A 14,503-nucleotide genomic window follows, 5' to 3' on the forward strand; every position below is an offset into this window, starting at 1 on the left:
TGAAATCGCCGAAATAGCGCACAACTGAAACAATTTCTTGACGGTTACAGAATATGAGAAGAATATTCATTTTTTTTACATTTCTTTTTTTTATAGGCAATGCGAAAAACATCACCAAACTACCCCTATCTTTTACAGTTGGAGCCATGTTAATCATTCAATCTACATAAAAATTGTACAAAAAATATATTAATTGTATGTCACCAATACTATTTAACGTGACGTTTGTAATAAATTAAAAATACTTCTGATTCTCAATTAAAACTATCGCGATCTTGTGAGAGGTAAATTAGCTTCGGTCGATTCCTCAAGGCCATCGGCTTGATCCCGAGCCTTAACAGACAGTAATAAAATATGACATTTTTAATAAGCAGTTAAAGAGCTTGTATCAAAAAAGTCGTTCATTTTATCTAGGTATGATATATATGGTCTGCTTGCCAGGTGTGTTTGACTATATTATTTTAAATATTACTACGCGATCCGAAATTCGATGACATAATATATCAAATCGCGAGTGAAAGACGTAGATTATCACGCACACGAAAGTAATAAACCTGGCTGTTTTCATCGGTTTTCTAGTAGCAAGACGCTCTATCTAGACGTATAAATTATCTATGGTGACAATATTACAACTTAATTCCGCTGTAGGTAATGAATCTGTTATTCATTAATCAAGTTGTGTGTTATATTTTCACATTATAATGAAAAAAAAATAACTGTTATTCTATGAAAAATCTAATCTAAAAACAAAACTGCAACGTCGCATAGAATTTCTAAATACTTATGTCTAATTCACTATCAACCAGAAGGGAATTCAAAGAAATTTATTTCCAAGAATAAAAATTAAATTTCTAAGTAGCCAAGCGTGACAGCTTAGTATCATTTTACACCCCCGAGTTTCTCTCCTAATTTCACGGTAACTTATTTCCTGTCAATTTATTGTCTCTCAAATGAAGTGAACACCTTAATCCACAATTCTTTACTTACCTGTCAATTCACAGAGTGTACAGCGTCTCAAATTCTATATATAATATATTTATATATTATGTATAACACCAACAATATTAGTTAGACGTCAGGGAAAGTTATTTCAGTCCAGGATATAAACCATCGTTAACAAAATGTAATTGCATAGCGATCGCCGCGTCGCGACGCAAATAACTTGTCCATGAACCTTCCAGAACATTCTCTGTGGCGTGCTTAATTCAAATTTCGAATATCGAAGTTGTTCGATTATTCTACTAGTAATTATTATTTTTGTACCCGCACATTTTTGTACAATAATAATTGATTATTGTACCCGCTCTTGTAACCTGTTTGTTACTAGATATATTGTCGATGATGAAAGAGGAGCTAGTAGGTGATAACCTATTGCATCAAGGTGATAATCACCACAGGTATCACAGTTTTTAATCACCTATTTTTGTCCTATATCACATCAATCGGGGAACACCAACTTTATTTATTATGACATCTACTGGATCTAACGACCTGTATAGCCGAGTGGTTAGCGATCCTACCTACTTAAGCTAGAGGTCCCGGGTTCGAATCCCGGTAAGTGCAAGCATTTATATGATGAATATTGATGTTTGTTTCCGAGTCATGGATGTTTGTATGTATTTATGTATGTTTAAGTAAGTATATTGTATTAAATATATCGTTGTCTTGTAACCCATAACACAGGCTATTAGCTTAATTTGGGGCAAGATAATATGTGTAAAGGTGTGTCAATATTATTATTATTATTATAATCTAAAACCCGCCAGATTATTATTATTTTCGTTGTCATGTTGGAATTTATTTGCTAACATTCCTGTTTCCCATCGCCGTATAATTGTTGCATCTTTTACAAAAGTAAATATCTCTTGTGTACCTAATTAGCCGTTAAAATTATAACTAAAACTTATTGACGTTATTTGTAAGTAACAAAATCAAATCGTAAGATGCGAAAGATTAAGAAATACATATGTGCAGGTACATACATACACGTATCATACAAAATATATGTACATATTTACGTGCACAAACATACAATAATGCATACAATATTTCCACATCGCTATGCATAATCGCGTATATTTGCAATTCAATTGTCGAACCATACTTTTAACATTAAAGCAGCATTGTTCCGAAACGGATCGAATAATATCGACCAAAACATTTTACAAGGTCGACGAATACGGAATAGCGTGATTGTATTGCGTAGTACGACGAAAGAGATGCATATAGGAGGGACCGGGAATATTCCGTTGCAACTTATGCAGGGCATGCGCTGTTGGCTCGATCACGCCCTAAAAACAACTTTAACGACGTTTTCCCTTCTACGCAGAACTTGGGAACGGAAACCATGGCTGCAGCCATTTTAATAGGATTTAAGATTGGTTTTAACCAGTTACGCAGTTTGTATGATATCATTTACTTTTGTATTGGCGATGGTTTGAATAAACAGAATACTTATTTAAATATTGATAACATTGGCTTAAACATGTCATGTGTTAAATGTATAATGATAAAAAAATATATATTATAATCAAACCAGATTACGGAAAATTACGGAATATTTTTTTTTATGACAATAAGGGATGAGACGAGCAGGACGTTCAGCTGATGGTAATTGATACGCCCTGCCCATTACAATGCAGTGCCCCTAAGGATTCATGAAAAACCTAAAAACTACAATTTCGTTCGTCACCTTGAGATATAAGATGTTAAGTCTCATTTGCCCTGAATTTTCACTAATTACAGCGCCATTCAAATCGGAACAAATTAATAGTACCACATTATTGCTTAACGGCTGAAAATCGCGCCGCATTTTAATTTTTACTTTGAAACTTAACCTAAGTGCATAACTTTAAAGTTCAACAAACAAATCTGTGAATAAGTAGAAATATATTAATAGGTAAGTCTTACTGTTGTGAAAAATCAATTTTGTTTTTAGTTCTGGTCGTAATTTCTCGTCACAGTACGTTGCGTTCACATTAGAATGATAATTACAGTTTATTAATGAATGGTAAAAAGTCCATAAATATGCATTATTATTATGTATGAAATGAAGATTAAAGAAACAGTATTTTAGTTGCCTTGTTTTACCTAGTCCTTTCTTATGACTGAAAATAATTTTTACGTTAGTTTTTTTATCGCGTTTTCAGTAATCGAATTCTAAGTATTATCTTTATTTCGTTCTTAAGGTGAACACAAAAACACGCAAACATGGTGTTTTTAGACAAGTTTTGTGGTGAAAGTATAGCATTTCGAGCTATGAACACTACTTAATCCTGTCACACATATCCTTAAGTCTTATTTGTAGGTTGCTAATGCTTGCTGTTGGTTATAGTTAACAATGCCTTTTTGAACTACCACTTTTCTTTGAAGTGAAACAAGTTTTTTGGCATGGCGTGACGCATATTTTTGGTACTTCTCTCAGAAAAGTTATTATTATAGCTTGTACTTTTTTGTGTAGGTTCATTTATTCAGATTAGTAGTGAATAACGAGGATTGTAAGCATATAAACTGTTTTCCACCCAAGAATTTTGTAAATATTGGCTTTGTTACATAGATGGCGGGCCGGCATCCGTGAACTCATATCGCTCAAGGTCGCTGGCATTTAGTGTCGCCTTAAAATAGGAACCTAATGAAACTAAACATCGTATATCTCCAAGTGTAAGCGCGCATGCAGAGTAATTAGGTTCAATTAATGCCTTCAGGTGTACGTCTTCGTCGTCTCAATACTTTTTATAAAAAATATAATAAAATACATTTTAGTGTATTAAAACGCATGTTATTTTATCAGAATTTTATTACCAATTATTCTGGAAACTTAACTTTATTATAATAAATTAAAAATATTATTATATTTAAAGTGATTGACGTATACTCGTGGTAGTCGAAGAATAAATGTATGTAGCTGCTATGTATTTATATATTTATTTAACAGCTTGGATACCTATAGATTCAACTCAAAATGTTCTGATTTTTTAAAATAATTGTGGATTTCCGCAAAATATCTCATAATTAAATAAATTTTCATAAATTAAAATTCACTCAACATTTTCATTAAAAACCCCCAAAACTCATGATACCCTTTACAATTCCTACAAATTTGGTAGACCGCACTCTTGTACCAAATATGAATGGTATTTATGCGAAAGTACATAACGACAGTATAAATAAACATTCACTTTCTGGCCTGTGACCTAAAAGAATCAAGTAGCCAACGAGTCAATTGATATCTGGATTCTGTAGCGTCGTAATAACCCTTAAGTGGCCTCCCTTCATACCGTGAACGTATTACGCGCGAAGCCGAGTTGTGACTCATTCACTGACGCCTAGTCTGTGGCGGCCTACTGCCTCAGACCGCAGATATATATACCTACTTAGGTATAGTATAGCAACGAGTCTTCCGCGTACCTGATTTTTATGCAGGCTTTTTACAACAAGATCCCGGAAATTGGAAAACAAATGTATTACGAAATTCCTAAGATATTTTATACGTCTAGATAAGTCTCTTGCTGTTAGACAACCGATAAAAACAGGCAAGGAATATTAGTTTAGTGTGCGTGACAAGCTTCGTCCTACACTCACGATTTGTATGACACTCGAAAAAGATTTTATCTCTAAACCTGGTTGTCACTGGTCTGAGGCATACTTTTTCGGATGGGTGGTAGTTTTTGCGTGCTAATATAATAAGTGACATTATATGTTATTTGGAATAAAAATATTTTAATTTTAATTTCAAATTGGCTATCATAGAACTTGCAACTTGCAACAGAGGCCTTCGTGATAATAATTAAGTACATTTTTTACAAAAGAAAAACTGAGAAAATCACAGGACTCAAGTGAAAACTTTGTCAGTACGAAGTTAATATTAAGTTATGTATATTATCTCATTGTCATAAAAATCAAAATTTTTTTGTTCCATATATTACAATTAAGTATAAATTACTATGGTGAATTTTTCTGGCAAATGACAATATGAATTAACCCTAAGGCTATTTTAAAACCAATTTGATCTATTCGGTAGTTCTTATTCCAAGTATTATAATTTAGATAAATTTATATGATAGGTACTTTTATGACTATTTTATTTAAATATGAGTTGTTCGTGACGTTTTAAACGCATTAATAATATTTCGACAAACATATCGAGACACTCCCACTAATCGAATATGTTTAATAACAAACTGGTTATACAACATCATAATAGGTGATAATTAGAAACATTCAACAAATATAATAGCTATAAATAGCATATGACAATAGTTTTATAAGTATTTTATATTTATTTATATAAATAACTCGTTTATCGTGGTCAGGTCAAAGTATGGCGAAATAAAGATTTCATCTTTAACCCTACTTTCAGAGCATAGATAATGTAAGGGTAATTTTGTACATTTATATACATTTTGACGACCTATATAGCCCAGTGGCTGGTGACCCTGCCTACAAACTAGAGGTCCCGGGTTCGAATCCCGGAAGGTGCGAGCATACGATGAATATGGATCTTTAATTTATACGATGAAGATGATGATAATGTGTTTTCTTCTTTTGAATATATGAGATTTCGTACCCATGTGTTTTCGTTTTTCGAATATAATAATACACCAACGGCGATGTTGAAAACGGACAACTATATTTTGTAGTTTACAAACTGAACATAACATAACATAAATCATTACTAGTCCATGCGTTATCGATGTTTCTGATTCTTTAATTTATTAGATGAATTTTTATTTTTTACTTAGAAGTTGAAAGTGATTCGTTTTAACTGCATACATAGATGACCCTGAGAAGGCAACGATGACTAAGTATAATAATAATAAATCAAGTCCGCAATAGGTATACAACATTAAACATTCAAATATTTACACAACGATACAAGCGAATGCACTTTCTAGACTATTCTTGGTCCTTGAAAACTATTATTTTGTTCCTTATCATGTACTTAGTGAAGTCTGTTTACACTCAGGCACTCAACTGACGCTCTCTTACATATATGTAGATGACTAGCTGACCCGGCAAACGTTGTTTTGCCATATAAATTGTATTGATCTTTTCCTTGCTAGTTGATAAGAGATGGCGCTAGTTGTATTCATTAGTAACAATCACACTTCTTTTATATTTAGTATAATTCACACTATAGTTTTATAAATTATAGCCTATTTGTTATTCTGGTGTGTAAGCTATATCATTGTAAAGTTTCATCAAAATCTATTCAGTAGATTTTGAGTTAAAGAAGTTCAAAAATACATCCAGACATACAAACTTTCACATTTAAAATATTAGTAGGATTTTGCAGTATTTTATGTTTATTTTTTTTACACAAACATTTACTTTGTTTAAAATCTGCTTAATATGCGTTTCATTTTTAGATAGATCACTGACGCTTTCAATATTCTTTGGAATCACAACAAAAGTTCGCGAGAGGGCATTCAAAAGATGGTATTCATAGCATAATAGATCCTCCATAGTGTGGAACTTTCTTCCAAACATTTCTTTCTACATTTTCTTACAAACCAAGCTTGGAATGAGCTTCCTTATGCGGTGTTACCGGGACGATACGACATGGTCCAAAAAAGCAAGTACACCTTTCTTAAAGGCCGGCAACGCTTCTGTGATTCCTGTAGAGTGATCACTTAACATAAGGTGACCCGTACGCTCGTTAGTCCTCTTCCACATAATAAATTTAATAATTGTTCACGAATAACAGGACAAAGAACACCTTATCTATTTTCTTAACCTGCCAACTGTTTAAACCATTAATTTATAATTAAATTCGTAATATACTAATAGAATAGCTTTACAATAAGCATCAACACCACAAATTGTGCCGCATACGAATCACCTCATTAGTTTGTTTTGGTATGTCGGAGAGTTACTTATCCCATCCCGCCTCAGATGTCTCGTACTGTCGAAGAATATTTATGTCACTTTAAGTTTTATCGAAAACGAATAAATCAGTCGAAGGAATTTGATTTACATCATTAATATGAATAGTCAAGGAGACGGCGTTTTGTCGTTCTAACAATAGTCTTTATTTTGAAATATAATATATCAATATTATAATTATTAGTTAAAAGGAAACTATAGAATCGTTCTCAGCTATATTCTCGTTCTTGTAAAAAAAAAAATCTCACAACAGTTTTTCTACCGTAAAAAGTTGTGAGATCGCAGGCCTATTATTGCAATCTACTGACTAACGATTGAATAACTATTTGTTCAATGCATCTTAAATTAAGCGCCATTGTTAATAATCTGCATTATTCAACAACAAAAATATATTTACAATATCAAGTTTCGCCGACAACACGAGGTTGGCGAGTACTAACAAATCACATTAATAGGTCAAAGTTAAACATGACTTGTCGTCATGAGATCTTCGCCCACGGCTCAATATTATCACACCTACTCTTATTTATATACGATATAAACATATTGCATCGAATTGTGACTTTGTTTTCTTAGTATATTCAATAAACTATCAAGTTATTCTAACTTCTTCGTGAAATTATATTTTTTTAATTATATTTATTGAATCTAATACCGAAAGTCTTCTACCGCATTTATCACGGGAAGTGTTCTGAAGAGCTGTTTCACCCGATTCCTGCCGCTGAATTCCACCTTCGCACGACACGCCACAAAGTAGGATATCATCCCCACCATCTGGATGTGTGGCGGTCTTCCACAGTGAGGTTTCCTACTATGGAATGAGCTTCCTTGTGCGGTGTTTCCGAGACGATACGACTTGGGTACCTTTAAAAAAGCGCACACCTTCCTTAAAGACCGGCAGCGTTCCTGTGTTTCCTCTGATGTTGCAAGAGAGTGTGGGCGGCGGTGATCACTTAACACCAGGTAACAGTTAACAGTAATTAATGTAATTACATCACAAAGTGCGTTCTAGATAACACTTACGAACAAATATGTGATGTGATTTCGTATTTGCAATAAATATTTAGTATATCTGTAAAAACTGGACGAATATGCGTACGAAACGCATCCAAGTTGTATAACCACGATATCGTCAAGAAACCGGTTATAGTCTTGTTTACGCTCCGTGGACCCAACCTGATTGTGGTATCACGCCTTCGTCTTTTTGTCATATCGACGCATGCCTGAGATAAACATTCAAGTTTTTTGTCGCTAAGTGGATAAGCGATTGTTATTATGCAAATAATTTTATAACCCGGTCCACTAATTAAGTAAATATTAATAAATTTATTTTTAATTGTGAGAATGTCTTTGCAGGATAATATTTTTATCCGGTTTATATAATTATAGCTTTTACGTGACAAAATCTTTTAACGTGATTCTCACTTCAATATGTTTGATTTAAACAATTTGTTATTTTTTTTAAAGTGATAGCCCTCACTTCTGGGATTAATGAGACAAATCTTGAACGGAATGCGATAGGTCGCGGGTTCGAGTCCGAATTTTGTTTTCAATTTTAAATATGTTTGATTTTACATGAAAATTTGGACACGAATGAAGGACCGATGATAGTTTGGACCCTTACCAACATTACTCGGATGGTTAAAACAATATCGGTAATCACAAGAAGAAACAGAGCTTTAATTTTAAGTTAATGTAGATTTTCATGGTTGTTTTATATGTCTTTAGGTCCGCTGTGCATATTGAATGAGACTGATCGATCACGCTCTGCTACGTTATGCTCGTTCGGGTAAAACCAGCTCGAGTCGGCTAAGGGAGACTTTAAAAAAATATCCTTGTAAAGTAGAATATAATTTCTGATTAATATAATATAAAATAAAATAGAATTTAGTTTTAAATGAATTATAATAAAGCGGATGTATATAGCGAACGAACTCCCTTATAACTTCTATTTATATATCATTATAAATATGTTTTCAACGATATTTTTGAAGTGACAAGATCTACTTCACGTTAGTGAGTGAGATTTTCCGACCAAACTCTGTCCTCGTGGTGGTGTCGCGCGATTTCTAGCAAAGTAGCGAACCACTCCCCCCCCCCCCCATACTCAAATATTAAATAGTATTATTCATACCGGAATGATGATCATTAAATAATTAATAACAATGAAAGTACAATAGTGTATGTTTCGTTAAAAAGAGCGCAAAACAAGAATGCTGTTAGATTTTATTGCGCCGCTCTTCTCTCAGAGCTCTTTCTATTCTCTTTCTCTCTCAGAGCGCCATTTGTTTCCAAAGCGGTAGTGGTATCTAATTTATTAGACATGACATCAAAAATAATTCTAAAGGAATCATCATTTTGAGAAAATAAATGCGTATTTCAACTGGGTAATTCAAATTTAACTGTTAATGAAATTTCCGTAAAATACTTTTTGTGGCTTAACATTATCAAAGTTGAAAGCCATCGATCGTTAAGGAACAATACAATGAAAGGGTTTTGCAAAGAAACCGCATCAATTTGGACAAGGGCAGATGTTGCAATTTGGGGAAAGCATTTTTGTAACCGTGTACGGGAAACGGAAACCATGTTCACCGAGCCGTATTTAATGTATGGGACGGACGAAATTGCATTTTTAAGGCTATACCAATTTGTGCAGTGGGAAACAATGAATGTAATTTGTTTCATTTGAGGCGAAATTTTATTGCAGTTACAAAGGCCTCTTTTGTTATAGAATTAATAAGAATTATCTTATATGATACTAATAAGAATTAGTATCGCAATGTGAAGTTAAAATTTGCATAGCTTTTTAAGAATTCACAATCGAGTAGGTATTCTCGTTTATGACTATCCATAGAGTAACGCGGGCTACACCGGCGGTAGGATTGGAATAGCGTTTTTTTTTCGTATAAAACTGTCAGTTATTTTTTGCGGGGAAAACTCTGCGTCGCGGGCACTTTTTCAGACTCGCACACAAAAACAATCGTGTATCACTAAGAATTATTACAACAATTACAACAGTACACTTATTAATTTCAATTACTTAATTTCAGAAATATAAGTATGTATATTATATGCATAGGACCGCGTACATATCCGATCCGCCGGTGGTCCGTGTTGCACTATGATATCCATCTCACAAGAAAAATAATAAAAAAAAACATATGAAAAAGTTAAGAGACGAGTAAATCGTTCTTGTTGGTAGGTAAGTGATACGTTCTGCCATGAATCTTGAGATAACAAGATCATAAGCATACGAATTTAGCGCCCTTCACACCGAAACACAATACTGACTTCATGACAGAAAAAGGCGCCGCTGTTTTACAAGTAACCCACCGATACGGCTTGCTGTGCAGAATAGCCCCACACTAGTAAAATTGTAATCGATGTTACAAATGAAATATAAATTCCTCTTGTCCACATTATGAAGATGGGCGAGATATTAAGAAGGCAGTAGGCATTACAAATACACGGACAAGAACAGCAAAACACCTGAGAATGTGGATAGAGTTGGACCTGCTCTTTGCCAAAAGACAAACAGACCGGGGAACGGATGTAGAATATATTATATAGATAAAGAGTTAAAATGAAATTAAAAAGTAAAAGTTAAGTTTGTAATTAGTTAAGTACTGTTTATTTATTGGATTACACATTATAGATGCAAGTTACTTAAGTGCATTAATATTCAGAACCGTGTGTTTTCTGATTCGATGTTTTTGCCGAGTTGCATGTCCGATGATCATACAATTACGTCAGTACTTTCGCACGATATTACAAATGGATGAATTAAAATATCATTGTTATTACATCGACTGCGGTCTGTCATTAGTGTTTCGTACGCGAAGGGTTAACAACGGGGGAAGCCTATTAGCTCCATCAGTGTCTGTTATCGGATTTTTTTAAAAGCGCAATGGGTAGTTAACGACTGCTTTTTTGGCAATGTGTTTTACTATTGCCACTAAATAAATAAATAATACAAGTGTGTGTACGCACACAATGACTTATTTTTCTTTGGCTTAAAAAAACAAAAATCCAATAAAAAAAAATTATACCTCTTGCTATTTTACGTTTGTAGAAAAAACAATATTGTTTAACCTTATTATTATAACGCATAATTTAGTTAAATAACGTATAATAAAGTATATTTTATTTATTTATGCAATAGGAGAGAAATTATTTTATTTTTATTTTAAAACTTGTATAAATAATTGAACTTTATTTCATTCTCGTCCATTGGTTGTGGTTCAATAGACATATTATGAGTTACAAGAGGCTTGGTAAGTTAAGTATAATATTAAATGTTCTTGTTGAACAACTAACGTCACAGGGTTCTCGAATATGGATGACGGTGAGTACGCGCATCGTAAAAATTCACTCTAATTTTTCCCTAACGCGCCAAAATACGTATAACAAAAACTAAGTTTATTTTACAAAAGTAGAATACAAGTACATAGTTTTATTATTATCTTGTAATGGAAGTAGACATTTTGTGTGCGGTTCTAATGTAATACACACACTTAATAATATAGAGATTGTAAATTGGAATATATATATTAACGTACCTACTTGCAATGATAATATTAATAAACCGTTTATAGGGAAGTGAAATTGTAAAACGTAGATATTAATTCTTTATAAAGCTCCTAACAAAGAGCGACGGTTCGGAATTACGTCTAGAAAAATTTACCAAAGTTTGTATTTGCTTAAAAATTTCAATTGTTATTAACAAATTAAGATTAAAAAATAGCGTTTAGTTTTTTATATATTTAAGAAATTTTGAAAAATGATCCTTAAAGAGGTGGAATTTTCTATCTCTAAATTATTTATACGTTTAATTTAATCCCGAAGATAAATGTCCGTGCCACTGTTACGCTGTGGGCGACCTGTCACTAAATGACAGAAGTAACACTTTAGATATTTTTTTTAATGATATTAATTTAAAAAATAAATCCCAATAGAAAAAATAAATGCCAATTTTGCTTGAAGTTATAATATTGTTAAAACTCACAAATTTTTTTCCCAGCTTAAATGACCATGTATATTTTTTTTAACGTTAACAAAAAAAAGTTCAGTATTTTTAGGAGCATGATTATTGATAAAAGAAATAACACGTTTTTGAAATTGTTCTTTCTTACCGCCTATATTTAAGAGTTTCCGCTCATAATTTTGACGAATACGTAGGTACGTAGATATTAAAATATATTTTTAATAAATAGCATTTGACAAAGAGTAGTATTAAGAAAGATTGTTTCGTTTTTAATGTTTTTTATTTTCAGAGATAGACAATCTTTTTATTTTTTTTGTCAAAAATAGGGACAGGCTTAGAATAAAATATTAAATAGGTAACTTTTATATTCAAATAAAATTTGAAAAACAACAAAATTTTATGAACGATGCGGGACTCGAACCCACGACCTCCGGCGTTTTTTTTAACGCTAACTTTTATATTTAACGCTCAAAATGATTATGGAGTTCAAATTGGGTAGACTATTTTACGTCTTACCTACATTGTTACATTTAAATTCCTGCTAATCTCGATCTATCATTCTATCATATAAATTACTTATAACTTTATTCAGGACTCAGAAATTTAATGCCTTATTCCTATAGCCTACTGTATCTGTGCTAATAGTAGTTTGTGATAATATAAACATTTATATTTTTATCATAGTAAATAGAATACCAATCAAACAGATTTAAAAAATTTAACAGACATTTTGAACAAGGTACATGAATATGAAATCATTCTAGAATATCTACATTGCCTTGTGGTAGGTAATCTTATAGGAAATGGTACTCAGCAAGTATACATACTTACATCGTGTCTATGCTTATAAGAATCTAAATATAATAATATCTAGTATTTAAGTAATACGTAATAATACTTAAATACTAGATGTACACATAATATACCTAATTATTAATTTTTTTCTAGCTTTGAATACGTCACGTAAAGATATACTTTGTACTTAAGTTAAACACAAAACTAGATCTTTGTTTGAGTAAAAACGCTGTAACTAATCTAATTGTTTTAAATATTACCTACTATAATTTAGTAACTTACCTTCTTAAGTACCTACAAATAATAAAAGGTTTCTTTCTGATCGGCGACCTTTATTTCACTCGCATGTTTGCGTATACCTCAGTAATGTCCATTATTTACTCTTTGGGTACCGCAAAAAAAGATGATACTTATACCTAACAATAGTACAATAATACCTATGTAGGTAACTTACCTTATGATAAAAACAAATTACAAGAATTAAATTTAAATAACCTATCCACTTACCATGTGAAATAAAATACATTATCCATTGAATTATGCTTATTAACAGGTTAATACATGTGTAACAATTTTTATACTTATATCAGTTTGTGCACGAAAGCATTTTAGGAAAGCATTATTATTTGCATGCGAGAACGAAGTATGTACTTACCGAATTCTGTCAGATACGAAAGTTTCAAATTTAGAATTTCTTTTAGGCGTCAAGGGGTTTGGCAGAGCATGTATTGGGCTCGTCGATGGTTCTGATGATGCTGAAGGTGGGGAACAGGAGCCCGAGCTCGAATAACTGAACGCCCGCGAGCGCGCGTCTATTGCAGACGGTGTACGACCGGATTTTGGCCGCCTACGCTTCTTCTTTTCATCGTCAACTCTTATCGCTGTCCCAGGAGGAGACCAATCAACATCCTTCTTCAGATGCCCTCGCCCGCAACGGCATCCGCACGCTTTGAACGCCAAATCGTAACCTTTCTTCGTCCATAGATTCTGATAGCGCTGCCTCTCAGACCACGACCTAGCTCGGCCACAGGACTTCAGATAAGCCAAGACTCCCGCTTCCCATTGTTCAAAGCACTCTCTGTGCATATACCGGCCGGCAGTGCACGTGTCGTTATTGCAAAGCATGCGAATAGCGTCCTCGATACGGACGGGTTCCCGGGGGCGAAGGCACTCGCCGGGAACGCAGCACCCTTGAGTGTCTTCGGAGTCCCGTTCCCCGGTCGCGCCATGCCTACGCGGAGCCATACTCGACTCGGAAATGAAATCGAACGTGTCGCGAGTATCGGAGCGTCAGAAAGGACACATGTTTACCGCAGCGCGCGCGGCCAACTAATAACCGCGAGTGAACGAAAGCGAAATTTCAAGAGCGTTGCGCGTCTCCTTCCCGCCCCTCTACCCGCTGCTGCCAGTGCCTGCACACGGGCTGACCTTGCGGCGTGCGAGGGGTTGCGAGTGTGGGGCGAGACGTGCGGGGCGAGAGGGGCGACATGCAGCGAGGGGCGGGGCGAGCGACGCGAGACTGCTCGGGTGGGGAGAAAGTGCCCGGCAAAATTTTCACTTTCGCGTTGTCGTCGATGGGCGATGCGGCGTTCGGACTTCGGGCGGCGAGCCAGACATGACAGACGCGGTCGCGGCAATGAGCAAGGGCGGTCGATTACGATTCCTCACGGCAACGAAGCTGTACTAGTGCTGAACTACACGTAGTCAAGATTTCACTTATGACTCGTTTATATTTACTATCACTACTACTACTACATAAAATGTAAAGATAATAAAAGTAAACTTTAATAATAGTATAGGAATATATATAACCCAATAATAATATTAATAAACGGTACA

At 34.0% G+C, this 14,503-nt stretch overlaps 1 protein-coding gene across 1 annotated transcript in view; it reads right to left on the reverse strand.

Annotated features, from left to right (window-relative positions):
* LOC126965520 (headcase protein) overlaps nt 1-14,010 on the reverse strand; it is a 75,572-nt gene extending 61,562 nt beyond the window's left edge. The window contains exon 1 of the mRNA XM_050809183.1: nt 13,320-14,010. Coding sequence (XP_050665140.1) covers nt 13,320-13,909 — 590 coding nt within the window. The 5' untranslated portion in view covers nt 13,910-14,010. The remainder of the gene's footprint in view (nt 1-13,319) is intronic.
* Between the last annotated feature and the right edge of the window lie 493 nt (nt 14,011-14,503).

The sequence above is a fragment of the Leptidea sinapis genome, chromosome 7 (genome assembly GCF_905404315.1).
Source record: "Leptidea sinapis chromosome 7, ilLepSina1.1, whole genome shotgun sequence".
NCBI lineage: Eukaryota > Metazoa > Arthropoda > Insecta > Lepidoptera > Pieridae > Leptidea > Leptidea sinapis.